General features: G+C 47.2%; 1 protein-coding gene across 1 annotated transcript in view; it reads right to left on the bottom strand.

Annotated features, from left to right (window-relative positions):
- Positions 1 to 4,939: 4,939 nt before the first annotated feature.
- The window catches only part of CTNNBIP1 (catenin beta interacting protein 1), a 53,089-nt gene continuing 40,225 nt past the window's right edge, over positions 4,940 to 17,803 (bottom strand). Inside the window, exon 5 of the mRNA XM_051988615.1 lies at positions 4,940 to 7,566. Coding sequence (XP_051844575.1) covers positions 7,508 to 7,566 — 59 coding nt within the window. The 3' untranslated portion in view covers positions 4,940 to 7,507. The remainder of the gene's footprint in view (positions 7,567 to 17,803) is intronic.

The raw sequence follows: 17,803 nt of genomic DNA, 5'->3' as shown, positions 1-17,803 counted from the left end.
CTGTACCGGATTGTTAAACAATTTATATTTCTTTAAATACAGACATGGTGTCCCTTGCTAGAATATAAACACCTTGAGAACAGGAACGCCTTCATTTTTGCCTTTCTGTGTCCAGGACTGGCATATAAGAAGTGTTTAGTAAATATTAGTATACATACATCCCATCCTGCCCTGGTCTCCTGTGGCCCCATTTTGAGACATAGGATTTACAGGATCCCTTGAGCTTATTATGATAAATAGTAATGTTAACAATAATAGCACTTTTATGTAGCACTTTAAAGTTTGCAAAATATTTTTCGTGTCTTTTCGCTTTGAATCTTCCCAACAACTCCAAGAGTAAGTACAATTATTATCTGCATTTTACGGGTGAGAAAATTGTAAAACTGTAAGCTAATTCTTTCTGGCTTCAGGTCCAGAATTCTATGCACCTGCCAGCTAGCTTGACTGACAGGTCCTTCCTATGAGGCTCTCTGTTCCCGAGAGTGTGATTTTCTGAGGCCATTTCTCATACAGGCTGGAAATTATTCAGACAGATTGTGTTCCTTGCTCCATGGGCATACACCACTCATGTGCTGGTTCTCATCCTTTTCTTCAGGCAGCAGAGAACGCACAAAGATGAATTTTTTTTTTTTGCATCCACACCTGCTCCAGAAGGTCTAGGGCTTCTTAGATGTTCTCTTGCAGAAGTAGTCTCTCTCTTCCTTCAAGCTTCCACATCAGAGTCATAAATGCTTAGAGGTTTTATCAGTCCCATTTTACAGATGAGGACACTGAGAATCAGAAAATTTAAATGACTTGCCTGCTAAATTGTGTATTTTATTTTATTTTTAGTGAGCTGATCCCTTTTTGATTTTTTAATTTTTTAAACAAATTAACAGTATTTTATTTTTCCATATACATGCAAAGATAGTTTTCAACATTCACCTTTGTAAAACCTTGTGTTCCAATTGTTTTTCCCTCTTTTCCCTTCTTCACTTTTCTTTCTCAATTCCAGACAGCAAGCAATTCAAGATAGGTTAAACATGTGCAGATCTTCTAAACATATTTCCATATTTGTCATGCTGATTATCAGATCAAAAGGAAAAAAAACCACAAGAAAGAAAAAAAAAAGCAAACAAACAACAAAAAGGTGAAAATACTCTGCTTTGATCCACATTCAGTTTCCATAGTTCTCTCTCTGCATACATAGCACTTTCCATGATAAGTCTATTGGAATTGTCTTGTATCACCACATTAAGAAGAGCCATGTCCATCACAGTTGATCATCATATAATCTTGTTTTACTATGTACAATGTATCTAATATACCTCTTAATTAGGTGTATTATGGTTAATTGGGATATGAAATTCACACCTAAGAGGTGGGCCCAACTTTTCCATCATGTCTCTCTCACTTCCACTCTTTTCAGCTTCCTTTTGTGTGGTATTCCTTTGTTAGAATATAAGCTTCTTGAAGTTAAGGATTCCTTTTTTTCTGCCTTTAATTCTATTCTGGCATTTATCTCAGCGCCTGGCACACAGTAAGCAGTTAATAAATGCTTATTGGCTGTCAACTGGGAGATTGATCACTAGTGTCAGAAATGAGATTTACACTCACATCTCTTTGCTTAAAATCTAATTCTTTTACTATTATAATGATGAGAGGTCCTGGGTCTCTAGATTGCTCCCTAAGGTAACCAGGGAAGGGCTCTGATGGGGATCAGCTCAATCTTTTTTTTTTCCCCCCTCTGAGGCAATTGGGGTTAAGTGACTTGCCTAAGGTCACAGCTAGGATGTGTTAAGTGTCTGAGACTGAATTTGAACTCAGGTCCTCCTGACTTCAGGGCTATTGCTCTATCCACTGCACCAACTGGCTGCCCCAGGACCAGCTCAATCTTACTGTATTTAATCAGAAAGTTATGTCAAACCCCTGAGGTTAAATTTCCCCTACAAATCTATGGTTCCTGGATCTTTGCTGAATATTTTTGGGTTAGCCTGCCATGACATTCTGTCTCATGGTGTTTTTCCCCTCATTCCACTCCCACATTTCATGGTGTCTTTCTCCTCACAACTCACTTTAACTTTTTTAGAATGCTAAACTCTTCTACGGATTTAGCCTGCCAATTAAGGGCACATTCCCATCTCATGGAGCATTCCCTTTCTTCTGGTTAATTGTGAGTTCCTCAAGGGAATTTGTCCTTTCCATCGTTCAGTTTATGCTCTCCCAATATTATGTCATATTTACCATTCCTTGTGTCTATTGTATCTCTTCATTTTGTCTGTAACGACTTCTCATAAATAAACCTACCTTTTGCCAAGAGAATGATCATTGTAAATTCATCATATGACTGAAGTCCAATATTTGGTGCCTTTGCTCTCCTAAATCTAGCTCTTTGGTGCTGAACCTCAAACCCATCTACAACCCCTTGCTTCTAGACAGAGACAAGAAAGTTATCTCTAAAAGCTTCTGGGGACCATCATGAAAAAGCCATCAGATAACCTGGGTTCCAAGTCCACCTCTGATTCCCATGGGATCTTGGGGCAGTCGCCCTCCCTGGGGCTCAGCTTCCCCATCTGTAAATCAAGTAGGCTGGACTCTGAGGCCGTTTCTAGCCCTAGAGCAATATAAATTGGCACGGTGGATTACCCAGAAAATCTAACATTAAAGGTGAGGACTCCAAGACTGTCACCTTTTTGTCTTGTTCCCTCCCAGTGTGTGCTGGTGGAGGGGGTAAGGGATAGAGACACTAAGACAAGCAGTATGGGCGCTTGGGAGGGAAGGGCCCCTCTGGGAATCTGCCCAACTCCCTCCTTCAGGAAGTGGTCAGCTACCAGAACAAAGAACAATACAGAGGATCATTTTTCCTTGTTACAAAGGGGCCTGTTCAAGCTGTGTTGGCTGCAGCCAGTTCTCCCAGCTACTATTTATTCACCTGAAGAGAGGTGGGGGTGGGGAGATAAGAGAAGCTCCATTTAGTTCTGACAAGACTCCCACCCACCCCATCCCCAGCTCTCTGCTCAGGCCTGGGAAACAACAACCACAGGACACTTCATTTTTCCTCCTGTTCCTACAAATGCAGGAAGATCCCCAATATATCTCCATACCTCTTCTGATTCTTCCGGTCAACACAGGTGCCCCAGCTCCTCCGTATATCACAAAACCTACTGCAAGCTACTTACGTTCATTTATTATAAGTCAACATGCTACGGTTACCTGCTGTCGTTCTTCTCATGGCCTTACCTTTATTCTTCCCAATCAACAAATTATTTGTGCCCTTGAAAAACATTATCCAAATGAAAAGGTAAAAGTAAGGCACCAGAAATGGTAAATAGATTTGGGAGAGCGTGATTGTAAAAGAATATTATATATATAAGATTGGTTCATGACATGAGCAACTGTGACAAGACATCCATCACAGGATTGCTTTTTATTTTATGTGAATAGCTTCATGGGCTCAAGCAATTACAACATCGAGTCATAAATGAAAGAGGAGTCTGGTTTGGAGAAATACAATCTTTTATAGCTCAGGGGAGACAGAAGAGTAGGGGGCCAGAATTTAGGGAGGAAGAGGAGGAACTCAGGGAGAATTTGGGGAGATAAAAGATATATATTGAAATGCTGTTGCGACTGTTTTTAAAATAATCTGGGAAAACTGGATTCTCATCATCTCAAAGATTGTTTCAAGATGCTAACTAGACAGTCTCAAAAGCTGGAGATCTAGACAATGGAGACTGATAAGTTTCAGGCTTACATCATTCTATACACACAGGACAGTCTGGGACTTGATTATGGCTGATAATAGCAGGATAGACTCTCCCCAGCATTTCCTGATAAGAGAATAATCTGGCTTCAAAGTCCACATCACAATTATTTTCCGATGTCTTCCCTTACGACAAAGAAAACTATCTGAGCAAAACCTGAGCTCCAAAGACATTACATCTGACAATACATGCAACATGGGTCCTTTACCTTTCTATGGAGAGGGAACTCTTAAGGCACCCACTTCTCACGAGAGCACAGGACAATGCACAGTTGGCACCTAACAAATGCTTCTTGATTGACAGGCCTCTTAGGATCACAAATTTGGGGCTAGAAAGGGCAATGGAGGTTATCTAATTGAACTCATTTATTTTACAGATGAGGAAGCAAAGGTCCAGCGATTGTGACCATCCCAAACTATTACAGAACTGGGATTCAGCCCCAAGAGCTCTGACTGTCCAGTCCATTCTCTTTGCACTGTTGTCTCCTCTCTTGTTGGGGACCAAAAGTGAATACTGAAATTAATCTGAATTTGGCAGCGCTTAGTGATGGCACATATGTTCTTCTTGGCTTCGAATCAGTTCCTTTAACTTTCCTCATTTCCCTGAATTCCTACTAATCATAAGGCAACAAACATTTATTAAGGGCTTACTGGATATCAGGCTCTGGGGATATAGAATGGGATCCAAAAAAACTAAACAAATAGAAAAAAAAAATACTTGTCTCTACCCAGGGGGAGAGACAACTTGTAAATAAACTACAGAGTAGACAGAAGGTAAACTGAGGGGAGGAGGAACTGTTATTGGGGAAGAAGGAGGGGGGAGAAGGGAGGGAAGCCGGACTGGAGATTCTCCTGCAGAAAGGGGGCATTGGAGCTGTCTTGAAGGGAGTCTCAATTAATTATGTTTTCACGGCAGTTTGTTCGGCCTACTCCCAACCAAGAGATCTCCAGTTTCCAGCTCTTCTGCTCCCAGGATGCTGCCAGGATGAATATTTTGGTGTAGAGCTCCTCCGTCCCTGCCTTTTCCCTCCCCAGTTTTACTCCCGACTTCTAGGAAACCTCAAACACTGAATCTCTTGTCTTGGCTCCCTTTTCCATTTCGTGGGGAACAGGAAGTCTTCCCCAGGGTTGGCCTAGGATGATGAAATTAGGAAATGTGCATAACTAACTCCCTGAAAGAAACTGGCTCAGTCCAATCCATGACAAGCTATTAAAAACCTTTATTGTTATTTTTTCCCCAAGAGTTACATTTTTAGTTAAAAGATTAAACCACAGAAACACTTTCACTTTTCTTCTTCAGAAGATAGACAGGTCAGAGTTATCATCGGGGACACGAGAGAGATGCATGTTAGCTTGACAGGCCTGGGGCCACAGACAAACACATGACCACTTCACCTGAGCTCAGACCCTCGATGGCTCAGGAGCACAGCGGGCAACGCTGTGACAGAAGCCCGCCCCAGGACGGGGACCCCGGGGTGGCAGGGGCTGTTCACCTTTTGCCCAACGACTGGGACTCCGGCTGATGACACTGGGAGTTGGGGACTGGTCCTTTGTAGGGAAGACATTGCTATAGACCCACTACCAAGGTGTCCATTGAGAGGAGGGGTGCCCAGCCTTATGGGACGCTCCCATCTCTTCCCTGCTGGGCCCTTTGTCCATCAGTCATTGGCAACATGGCCAGGCAGCCTGGCTGGGCCTGGGGGCTGTTTGGTGTGGCTGTGAAGGTTTATATTGTACCAGACTAACTGACCTTAAAGGAATTGGGACGGCAGATCGGGTGGCCTCATTAGCACTCCTAATTGGTCACAGGCAGCAGAATGCTTCGAGGGCCCTCTCTGTACATGTTGGAGGTCATTAAACCGTTGGCACTCTGCAACTGCCCCCTCATGCCTTGGTGACTGTCGGTTGGCCCCAAGCCCTTGGGCAGTAAGTCCTGTTTGGCTCAGAAAGTCTCATCCACTCCCTGGGCAAAGGGTTAGAGCTAGACCCCTTATTAAAAACTTGGGGTTTGCTCAGGAACGGAGATGAGATTTCCTCTTTACCAAGAAAAGCTTCATATGAACGTGGCAACATTTCCTGTTTACCTGCTTCAAAGTTAAGCCCTGTGCATGCCATGGGAAGGCAGGCAGGAGAGATGGGGGTGCAGGGGCCCCTCAAGGGAGGGAAGGATGGATGGAAGCTTCTGCTCTGACACTGCCTGCAGGGATTTGGCGCTAAGGGTTCCCTGCTTCCTCCGCCCCAGCCCCTGGCTCAGGGGCCCAGGTAGAGAATTAATAAATGGGAGCTGAGGCCAGCCCTACCTGCCAAGCTAGGAGAAGGCCTTGGTAGGGGCCTGCCAGACTGGCCCTCCCCAGCTGGCAGAACCCTTGGCAATTATAGTTGATGACTTTCTTTTCAACATGTAGGCTTTTAAAAGGGGCTGGGAGAACTGCCAGGGTGGGTGGGAAGAGGACACTCCAGATTGCAAGATGGTCAGTGTAGGGTGGGGCAGCGGAAACCCATGGGAGGGGAGGGAAAAGGAGGTGCACAGAGGCATCCTCAGGACCTGTGAGGTGAGCCCCATCTCCTTGCGAGTGCCTCTGGGAAGGGCCTAGAGGCCCAGGGCCTCTTTCTCCCTACTTGGAAGCAGCAGCAGTCTCTAAACAAGGATGGAGTAGCTCCCTCCAAACCAGAAGCTTTCAGGCTGCAGAACAAACAAGGTTTTAGGGGCAGGGGGACCTGTATTTTTCCAGCAACATCCTCACCTTACAAAGAGTGGCGGGTGGCATGTGAGTGTGTGCATGTACATGGCATGGGCACACACTCACACACACTCACCCCCTCAGCTCTTGGTGACCGCTTAACTCTGACTCTTACAGAGCTCAAATCCAGTCTGTTCTGGGTCCTGGTTTGTAGCTGTGGCCCCGCCTGGGGGCCTTTTATATTTCCAGCTCCAGGAAGGGTAGGTGTAATTATTAATGTAAATAGATTCTTAAGTTGGCTCCCCCTGGGACCAGAGATTTCAAGCAGCAAAGGTGGTAGGGTTTTGTGGGTGTAGTTTTTTTGGGGGGAAAATCTATGGCCACTAGAGTCATTGAGGAGCCAGCAGGAAAACAAACATATCGACTATAAGCCAATCGAATTCAAAAATAAAATTTAAAAGCAGCAGCAGCTCTTTGTGTAATAAATATCGCAAAGCACACTTGGTTTTGTATTTTTTTTTTTCAAGTCAAATGTAACAGCCAATGCCCCAACCCCTATTCTCTTTACTTAGAATCAAGCTGTTGAGATCAGCAGAATACCTGAAACCAATCAAAGAGAGAAGCGTTTTCCTTTCACCAGCCAATCAAGAGTTGTTTCCAGTTTTAGGCAGCCAATCAGAACCTTTTCACATTGCTAAAAATGACCTAAATAAAGCACCAAGGCATAGAGAGCTTCCTGGGAAGTTCTATGCCCAGACAGCAAGAAAAGGGATGAGGTGGTGAAAGAGGCAGAAATAAAAAGAAAAGGTTTCCATTGGTCAGGTTTTAAAAAATAAAAAGATTTCTCCCTGTAGCCAATTACAGAGTCCATCCCTTTGAACCAATCCCATGTGCACCACTGGTCTCCCCCTCGCTAACACAGCCAGCTGGGTAGTGGGCTGGGAGGTGCTTCCCAGGGCAGGGGAGAGGGAGTTAGGGGCCTGAAGAGTGGGGAGGAGAGAAGGGCAGGGGACCGATGCAGGCAGCCAGCTTCTCAGAGCTTGCATGGCCCTCGTTGGCTTCCAGTGGGTTCCAGGTTGCGTTGTAGCTATTGCCGCCTGTCTTCTGTCTCCGACCTGGAAAACGCCATGACCACGTCCTCTGCACCTACAGCACAGAAAAACAAAAACCGGGTGATGAGGGAGGGCACCAGCAAGTGGTGGGGCTGGCAGCCAAGGAAGACGATGCCCACGGACCCACTGGGTTCCCCACATAGGCTTCAGAACACCCACCTTCCCTTACTCCCATCTTTAAGGGGTCTAGCTCATTCTGCTTTCTATTCCCAAACTTCCCATCCTAGGGCAGTGGGGTGCCCTTGGAGAGCTAGAACCCCATCATAACCACAGTGGCTCTGGCAACCCCAGAAGCTCAGGGTGGGACCTCAGGGCTCCTGTGCCCCCTCCCCAAGTCTGGGCAGGTATGATTAACAAACTGACTTAAGAGCAGACACAGAGGACCAGTTAGAGATCTGAGGAAGGGATGAGGAGGGAGATGTGACTCTCCTTTCCTGCTGCTGTTGGGAGCAGCACTGACATTGTGCCCACCATGGGCCAGGACCATGCTGAGCTCCTGGACACCACCAAAGGAGGGGAGGACGATTCCCGGCCTCCTCTCACAGCTGAGGAAGCCGAGGCAGATGGAGAAGAGGTGCCAAGTGAGCCCATCGAGGACCGGCTCAGCAGCCTGGCCCGGAGCTAGCGGCCTCCTCCAGCATGCTCGTGCCACTGAGGAAATGCTGAGTTTGGGGGCTATGTTACAACTGGCTCCTGATGTCTCTAATGTCATGCTTAGTTCTAAATTGATAAGAACAAGAACTGAATGTGGAGCATTTTAGCAAGCAAAGGGAAGCTCAGCTGGCTTGTCAGGCTCCAACAATAAGAGGCATTATTTTTGCAGGGTTCAGATGAAGTTAATTCTTTCATCTAACACTCAGAATTGATTAGATTCTGTCAAATTCAATTAAAATACATGAAAACCCCACTCCCTAATCAACAAGTAGTCAAAGAATATGAATAATTTTCTAAAGAAAAAATTAAAAATTATTCACAACAAAATGAAAAATACTCCAAATCACTATCAAGAGAAATGCAAAGGGCAGCTGGGTGATGCAGTGGATAGAGCACCAGCCCTGAAGTCAGGTGGACCTGAGTTCAAATCTGACCTCAGACACTTGACACTTAGCTGTGTGACCTTGGGCAAAACACTTAACCCCAATTGCCTCAAAAAAAAAAAAAAAAGAGAGAGAGAGAAATGCAAATGTAAATTACTCTGAAGTATAACATGCCAGACTGGCAAAGATGGAAAAAGACAGAAACAGACTATGTTGGAAGGGTTGGGGGAAGACAGGCACATTAGGAACACATGGCTGATGAGCTGTTTATAAGTCCGACCATTCTGGAAAAGTTTAAATTGTGTGAGACCGATCCATTTACTTTGTTGTTGGTTATCTTTTGAGACTGGGCCTATGTCACCTAGGCTGGAAGTGCAGCGGCTCCCTGCAGGCTGGCTGCTCTGGCTCCCTGGCACAAAAAGTTTGCCCTCTCTGTTTCTGGCCTGGTCTGCTTTGCCTTCCACAGACAGCCTCCCAGCTCCCTGCAGGGGCTCCCTATATTGGGACCAGACTTAATGTGGACACCTGATCTCCTGTAGCCCACTGCAGCCTCAGTCTTACAAATAGAAGGGATCCTAGACATTGGCTATTCGTACACTCTGACCAAGGGATCCCATTAGTGGGCAGAGAGCCTGAAGTCAGAGTTCGAAAGGTACCATAGACAGTTCCCATTTATGGAGCCATTTAAGATTTACAAAAGCTATATATCTGTCACCTCCTTTGATCATCAGAATAACCTTCTGCAGTAGGTGCTATCATTGCAATCCTCATCTTATAGAAGGGGAAACTGACATTGAAGAGATTAAATGACTTGTCCAGGGTCATACAACGAGGAAATGTTGGAGGTAGGATTTGATTTCCCTTTTTTTCTGGCTCCAAATCCACAGTTTAGTCTACTTTCCCCTCCTGTCTCTCCTACAAGATTCACAGCTGCACTTCCTATGAATGCTGCTTGATTAATCAACTCAAGTAGCAAAAAGCTAGTAACAAAGCGGGCACCCATCAGCTGGAAAATGGCTGAATAAAGCAGGAGGGTTTGGCGATAATGTCCTATAAGAAGTCACAACAAATATAAGGAAGTCAGGGAAGATATAGGGAGTATGCAGGTTCCTGGACTAATACAGAGCAGAAGACAATGACATTCTGAATGCACTCTACAAGACAACAGAACTCAGTCAAATGAAACTTTTCCCTTTAGTTACTAGGGCGCTCTCAATATTTCTCTAATGCTCTCTCTCTCTGCACATGGTTTCCTCCAAGAGGATGGAATGGATGTTCCCTGAAGGCAAGGGCTGTATCATTTTTTCCCACAGACACACAATAGGTAGTCAGTAAATGCTTGTCTAAACACCAGTACTGAAGTTGGAAGGCACTTGCTTCCTCTCCAGAAGGTGACCTGCAGGTGTGTGTGGACACAGATTGTGTCAGGCACAGTCGTTTACTGGACAATTTAACAGGGAAGGGGCGACAGTTATCAGGAAGTGACTCTGATGTCAAAAAAAAAAAAAATACATCGATAAAACATTCCAAATAAAATGATTAAGAGAAAGCATTTGGGGAGCTCCTCCTCTCCCCAGATCTTACAGCTATTCAGAGGAGCAAGGTCTGGACTAAGTTCTAACCACCAGTCTGCCTGGCTCTTGTGTATTCCAATATGTACAAAACCTTTTTTTCCCTGACTTTAGGATTCTATTCCAGGCCTTAATGAAATCACTTCCTTTGTCATGTTTTCTATGATGGGCCGGCAAAGGCGAAGATTGGGGAGAAGGGGAGGGGAAAAAGGACAAAAGGAAACAAAAATGTCCCTCCACATCCATTCATTCCCAAATCTCTAGAAAGGCATTTTGCTCAAATTCCAGACACCTGGAGGGGAAATGAGACTCTTCTCCCTTACGAAAAGGAGGGACTATGGGGAGAGGAAAGTCCCCTTTGAGCTCAGGCTGAGTCCCAGGCAATCTGACCCCAACTGCCCTCAAGGGCCTGGCCACTTGGCAGCCTGGCTGTGGCTCTCCTCTCCAGAGGAACTCTCAGCTGCTACTCAAACACCACTAGTCAGGCTTTTCTGGCTCATTTCTATCAAGCATTCAAGGAGGAATTCTTCCTAGGAGGGGGAGGATTGGAATGGCGTGATAGGAAAGGCAACCCAAGGACTGCCCAGTGGGTTGGTGTGGGCTGCTATGCAGATCGACTCATGGCATGTGAGTGGGTGAAGAAGAGGGTGAGCCTCACCCCACCCCAAATTGCTGTCCTGCCTCTCCCCAGTATGGCTTATTCCCCTTCCTCTGCATCTTCTTTCCAATATCTCAACCAGCCAATGGGTCGCAGCGAACTCCCTTTCTAACTGTTTTTGGAAAACCAGATTAGGGTCCCCACCCTGGACTTGAGAAGCACTACAGTGATCCAATCCTCCATTCAAGGGAGTCTAACATCATCATAATGGCCAGTCCCCGATTCAACATCAGAAAACCCAAGGTGCTGCTTAGGGAAACAGTCCTCCTGGGGCCCTGCAGGCTCTAGCATAATCCTGAGCCTTACAGAGAACTCGCTTCTGAAAAGATGGCCGTTTGACTTTTTGAAACTAGGAGTCCTTCAGAAGGGCCATCAAAGACTCCTCTCTTTCAGGAAACCCTGCAGTCTTTCCCTCAGGATCCCAGGAACATACTGTTCTCGGCTCGTTCTGAGGACCACACAATATCACTGCAGGCAGAATTTCCTAGCAACAGCAGAATCCAAGATTACATCATACTCTGTATGGGAGCTGGGCTGGTGACCTAACAGATGCTGAATTTGTTTCCATTTGCTTCCTTCCTATCCCACTAGATAGGAAGGGGGGGTGGAGGGAGAGGAGATGTTTACTAATGAATCTCAGGGCGTAGAGAGGCGTCAGCAGTAGCAGCAGCAGGAGCACTGGTCCTGCCCCCAGCTGCCCCATCTCTCCTTTGGACTCTTCCCTTTCCCCACAACCCTTTACAGGGCCCTTCCAGGAGGATGCTGGGAAGTCTGCACCTGAGAGGACCTCTCACCTGGCCCGGTGCTGGGCCTTCACTGGCTCTCTAGAGTGTGTGTTCTAAGCAAAGAGGCCGGGTCTGCTCGTCCTGCATGGTAAGGAATGGTTACTTCTGAACAGATAGAAATCTCACATGTAGGGCCTAGTTTTCCATCATCCCCTCCTCCCTGCCACAACCAAATCTCAGACAAGCAAGCCCAGGGTCCATGGAGGTCCCAGTAGAGGCTCTCCATGCGATGCAGTGGGGCCCAGCTCCCAGAAGGTGCTCTCAGACTAGGGGTCCTCCAGAGAGTACGCCCATCTTTTCTTATTCCTCATGGGCTTGCTTTCTTTTTAAAAACAGCTTTGCAACAGGACCTTGTTTCTCTGGGGATTTCTCCAGGCTCAGCTTTTCTCAGATGACTACCTCGATCTTTTTCATGACCGTTCGTACCCGTTCTGCTCTCTGCCAGGTGGGTGACTGCTCCTGTTTGCTCTGCATTCCTCTCTGGGAAGCACTGCAGAGGCAGGCTCTGGTGCAGAGCCAGGCTAGGAAAGGTTTATTTCTCCTTCAGGCTGAAGTGGCTGCCAGAATTCTTTTCTCTGCCTTTTTTCTTTTCTTCTTAAAGGCCAGAATCTGAGTGGGGCCATAGTGCCCCAAGCAGCTGGACAACAAACATTTATTAAGCACTTAGTGTGTTTCAGACCCTGTACTAAGCCCTGGAGATACAAAGAAAAGCAAAAAATATAATCTCTGCCCTCAAGCAGCTTCCATTCCAATAGGAAGACAATATGAAAACTAGTAAGACCTAGCTCTAAATACAGATAGATGAGAGGTTATCTCAGAGGGAAAGGTCAAATCACAAGATTAGACATTTCAAAGCCGGAGAAGGAGTCAGACCATCTGGTACTTCCCTCTGTCTGCAGAAAAGGAGAGTGGCAGGGGTCCCAGTTTGACAGAGAAGGCCAAAGAGGAGCCATAAAGGTCAAACAATGGGGGTAAATACTCCTACCAACCCGACCCGGGTCCCTTCTAGGAGGGTGGGAAGAGATTTAAAGGTCATCATGTCCCAGCAGACACAAACTTCTTTATTGCTAATTTAACAGATTCTAAAAACAAAACAAACCCAACAACCCAGATTCTGTTTTGGTTCGGTGACACTGGGGAGGGGGCTATACAGCACTATTAGTTATATTCAGAGGGCCTCCCTTTGTCATCTGCCATTTGGATCCCTCTGAATTTCAAGGGTGTGGAAGAAGCATGTTTCCTGCCCTGGCCCTCCCCTGATTCTATCTGAAGTCATTCTTATCCAATCCAGTCCTACCCAATGAGAAAGGCACCTACCGGGGCCATGACGCATTGTCTAAAGGTCAGTCTAAACCCCTAGGAATGGAGACAGAGGGAGTAACCACAGGATGCTGAGACATGCTCAGGACTGTCCTCCATGATAAATTCCCATGAATGGGGTTCAGAGGAGAGAAAGAGCAAAATGTGCTTCGGGGCAGCGAGAGAGCTGCCAGGTCTGCCTTTGTCTCTGCCTTTAAAGTCTAATTCTTTGGGGCGGGGAGGAGAGAGGAGCTGGGAAACAACAGCTCAAAGGAATGCCCCTGTTTGTCCAGAGAGCAGCTAGCATGCATAATTCATCTCCTGGGCCAGAGAGGCCTTGGGAGGCAACTCTCGCCTAGGATGCAGGGTGCAGAACGAGGGCCCTTTTCTGTCAGGGATGGCCCCTCTCACACCTGCCGACCTGTCCCAGTGGCTGGGAAGCTCAGGGGTCAGACGCCTCCACTCTAAGGCAGGCCCTCTACTTGCTTCCATGACCTGGTTCTTGAAGTTAAAATCGTTCAACAACAGAATGGGCTTCTGAGGTCCCCTGGCCAAAGAGTCCTTGATGTTCTTAATGCTATGATAAGGGAGATGTCGTGGACAGAGTGCTGGATGCAGAGTTAGAAATCAGGTGTTCAAATTCCCCTTCAGACTCATACTAGGGATGTAACCTGAGACAATCAACTTAACTGCTCTTAGATTCAGTTTCCTCACCTGTAAAAGGGTGAGCTAGTTTGAACTTAACTCACCTCTAAAGTCCCTTCCAGCTCTAAATCTATGATCCTATTAATGCTATTTCCATCTTAAGGAACAGTCAGGGCTGGTTTCAATCTGAACTGAAGGCATCAAAATGTTGGAGGGTTTTTTTTAATATTAATTTCTTTCAACGACCAAGCATTTATTTTTGTCCCAGATAGTTACAATATAAGAGACACGACTACCTCAGTGCCCAGAGCTCCTCTCCTGACCTAGGCACTTCACTAATCCGTGGTTCCTATCAACCATTTCTCTCTGAATCACAACTGGGGATTATTAGTCTTGTTGCCTCTATGTTCTCCCAGCCCCGCTTCTTCCACACTCAGCATTTACAATCAAGTGAGCTATGATCAACCTTCCAGAGCTTAGAAAGGAAAGCTGGCTCCTTGCCAGCAGGGCCAGGGATGGACAATAGGGTCATTACCCTGTTTCCACAAAATACATCCTCAAGGTGGACATTTCCTACATTTCCACTAATTAAAGCTCAGAATAACAAGAAAGTAAAGGCAGATTTAGCCAGACCAGCACATAAAAACATTAACTCCGAGAGTCTTTAAACTATGGCCTAGAAAATGATTCTTGAGCCTTTGACAACTCCCCCCCTTCACCCCACTCTTAACACTTACTCAGCTGTCTGTGACATATTGTTGAGGATTTCAGGCAATAATGTGGGTGAGAATAAATGTTAACATTCTCCCAAAAGGCTGGGGAAATATGCAAATGCGTGCAACTGTACACAAAGCCTTCTCTTCTATAGCCCTCTCACTAGGTGGCCCTGGGGAAAATCCTCACAGAGACCCTTTGGCCCTATCCTCCCAGCCTGCTCCTGGGAGAGTTGGTCTCTTAGCTCAGCGTAGGTGCTATCTGCTGTTCCACGCAGGTGGCCTCCACCATGCAAGGAGTGTCAGAGCCATCCAGTCATAGAAGGTGGTCGCGGCAGCTGCTGCCGGTGCTTCCTTTTCTCAGAGGGCTTCCAGGCCATGCTGAGTGCTCTTCTGCTAGGGATGCTGCAGCAGCCATCCCTGGGTGTGGGCGCGTACAATAACTCCCTTCCAAAGACATCCAGCCTCCATCACCAGCAGCTTGGGCTGGAGGATCTCAAAAGTCCTTCCCAACTGGGAGAAGGTGTTATTTTCAGCCTGACTCATAGGGCTGGGAGCAGGAAAGCATTTTAGGGACTCTATCTAGTTCAATCCCTTCCTTTTACAGGAGGGAAAACCGACGCGGAGCAAGATGAAGAGACTTAGCCCAGCTTGCTTCGTGAGCAATTATGCAGCTCAATACTTACACACACAAAGAACAGGAAGAATCTCAGAAGCCCCGAGTGGGAAGGAAGCCGAGTGGCCAAAATTAGTCGCACATGAATCTCTGCTATAATATACCTGGCCTTGGCCTGCAGACCTGCCCCTCCCAAGGCAGAACAGCTTGGGGACAGCTCTCAAGGTTAAGACAACTTCTCCCAAGTCCAGCCTAAAACACAACCTTAGAAACCTCGGGCCCTTCCTCCTCTCACTCTCTTGGGCCGAGCAGAACTCAGCTGGTCCCTCGTGCTCATGCAGCTCCCAGGGCGGGCCCAGTCTCCTGTCCCCAGGATCACCATCCCAGGTCCTGCTGCAGATCTTTCTATAGTAGGACTGTGAATGGTTCACCACCGGGTTGCCCTTTTCTGGAAAGAATCAAGCTGCTCTATATCTTTGCTAAAATGTGGTTCTAAAAACTGAATCCAGTGCTCTAGACAGTCTGACCGGGGCAGGGGCTAGCAGGACTGTCCTGTGCTGAAACTGGAATCAGGAAGACTCGAGTTTAAATATGGCCTCAGATGCTTCCTCTGCATTAGTGTCCACATCTGTAAAATAGGAATGACAGTAGCAATACTTTGCAGGGTTATCATGAGGATGAAATCAGATAACATCTGTGAAGTCCTGTGCAAATCTTAAAGGGAGCTCCACAGAAACTTCTGCTTTCTAGATGCTCTGCTTCTTTATCCCCGTAGTGGTATATTCTAGAATTTGAGCAGAAAAAACAAAGTGCCTCTGGACCAAATGCTATGACCAGATGAACTGTGACCTTTGTTGATATGTCAGTGGGGAAGTGGTAGAAAGGTGAGACCCCATCGACAGTTCCCAAACTCACTGTTGCCCTGCACAGGCCCCATCAATGAGGCTGTAAAGGTCTGGTTGGAGAACCTGGGTGAGTCAGAAAGTGAGCCCCGATAGAAGCAGGCTGGCCCACCCGCGACACTGGGAGGCCTCCCCCACTGGTCTGGGGGCCCAGTCATCGGACAGCCAGCCCCAAATTACCAGCTTTGTATGTGATCTTAGAGGCCAAAAGAGAGGCAGGACGTTAGTTGTTTGTTCTTTTCTGATTTTTAATGACCACTACACACTTTTGCAGCTCCTAAGAAATAATAATAGCTAGCATTTACATAGTACTTGGAGTTTTAATCTTCACGACGTTAGGCAGTTGGTGCTAGTATTATTCCCATTTTATAGATGAGTCAACTGGGGTAAACACAAGTAAAGGGACTTATCCAAGGTCATACAGCAAAGAGGCAGCTGAGACAGAACTTGATCCCAAGCCCAGCAGGCTGTGCACTATGGCGCCACCTAGTGGCTTACAAACAGAGGCACCCGAGGGTCTGCAAGAACTAACTGTTCTTGTCAATGATGACCTTCCTGAACTGATACAACTTGAGCTCTTTGGAGCTTTCTCTCCCAGACAAGCGTTTAATGTTAAGCCCTTCAGACTTCAAAAACCCAGAATTTCTCTTTCCAAACAACAAACCAAAGTATGGGAAAGCCTTTTCAAAGATGGATTCTTAGCACCAAGTCCAAGGGTCTCCCAAATTCCCCAACCAGGAGGGAAGGCGGCGCCCCTCAGCTCGCCGGGGCCCAGAGAATCAGCATCAACAAAATACAGCAAGAAGCCTTGGGGCAACCGTCCTGCCGGACATCTGCCTAACCAGCTTGTCTCCGCGACCAAGCCTGGCAAGAATGGCGCCAGCAGCCAGGGCTGCCCGGCTCCCAACAGAGCAGGCGTCCTGCTACAGCCCCCCGGGGCCAGGAAAGACACAGGGCACCCTGGTGCTCCAGAGGGCCAGCAGGCCTGGGACACAGAACGCCCAGCCCAACCCCAGCCCCCTGCCTAGGCAGCCCTTTGGATGGTCTCCTCCCTCTGCTCAGCCACGTGCTTCAGCTCAATTGCCCTCAAAGCTCTCCAGAGACCCGGTCTCTCCTGGAGACAGAACCAGACTTCTGTTGCCATGGGAACAACAGCCACAAAGCCACCAAGGTCTCAGCAGTAGCCAAGGGCAGTACCAGGCTCCAGGGCGCTGACAACTACCCACCAAGGACACTAGGTCCCCTGGAACACTTGGAGAAGGATGGGATGAGGAGCCATGGCAGCCAGCAGGCCCCAGCGGGGATGGAGGGTGGCAGCCATAGCCAGCTGGATCAGCTCCCCTCAGAGGCCATCATCATCTTATCCGGAGGAAATGGACTCGAACTCTGGAGGCCAAAGCACAAGCGGAAGTCACAGTGCTCCTGCGCCGAGAGGGCAGGTTCTGCCTGAGCCCAGCAGCTCAAAGGCAGGGATCTCCAAGGGCAGCTCCCTCTCCCCTACCCCTCCTTTTGGAGATGAGCACAGGGACTTGTTCAATGACCCCAATCTGGCCCCAGCCACTCCCTGACTGTGGGACCCTGAGCACACCAACTTCTGCCTCAGTGATTGCAAATGCAAAATGGGGATAATCACGGCATCTATCTTCCGGCAGGGTGAGTGTGAACATGAACTGCAAAGCACTTAGCACAGTGACTGGCACAGAGCAGGCACTTAATAAATGCTGTGCGTACTCTTCACCTGTTGTTCAAGGTCACAAAGCCCCAAGAAGCAGAGCTGGGACTTGAACCCAGACCCTTTGACTGAATCCAATGCTCTTCCTGCTGTATTCCATTCATAAAAATACTATGAAAATCACAGATGGAAACAAATAGAAAAGGGCTTCTAAGAGTATAAACCACTGTATCCACAAAGGGGATGGTGACATGGCCTGTCTCTGGAGCTCATCCATCCATTAATAAGCAATTATTAAACACCTATGGGTGCCAGTCACTGTGCTTGGAGCTGCATGTAAAAGAACTAAAAATAAAACAAAAGACCTTGCTGC

This window comes from Antechinus flavipes, chromosome 3, assembly GCF_016432865.1.
Source record: "Antechinus flavipes isolate AdamAnt ecotype Samford, QLD, Australia chromosome 3, AdamAnt_v2, whole genome shotgun sequence".
NCBI classification, from domain to species: Eukaryota; Metazoa; Chordata; class Mammalia; order Dasyuromorphia; family Dasyuridae; genus Antechinus; species Antechinus flavipes.
Note: the sequence above shows the minus strand (reverse complement) of the source record. Positions and strands in the feature narration are given on the sequence as shown.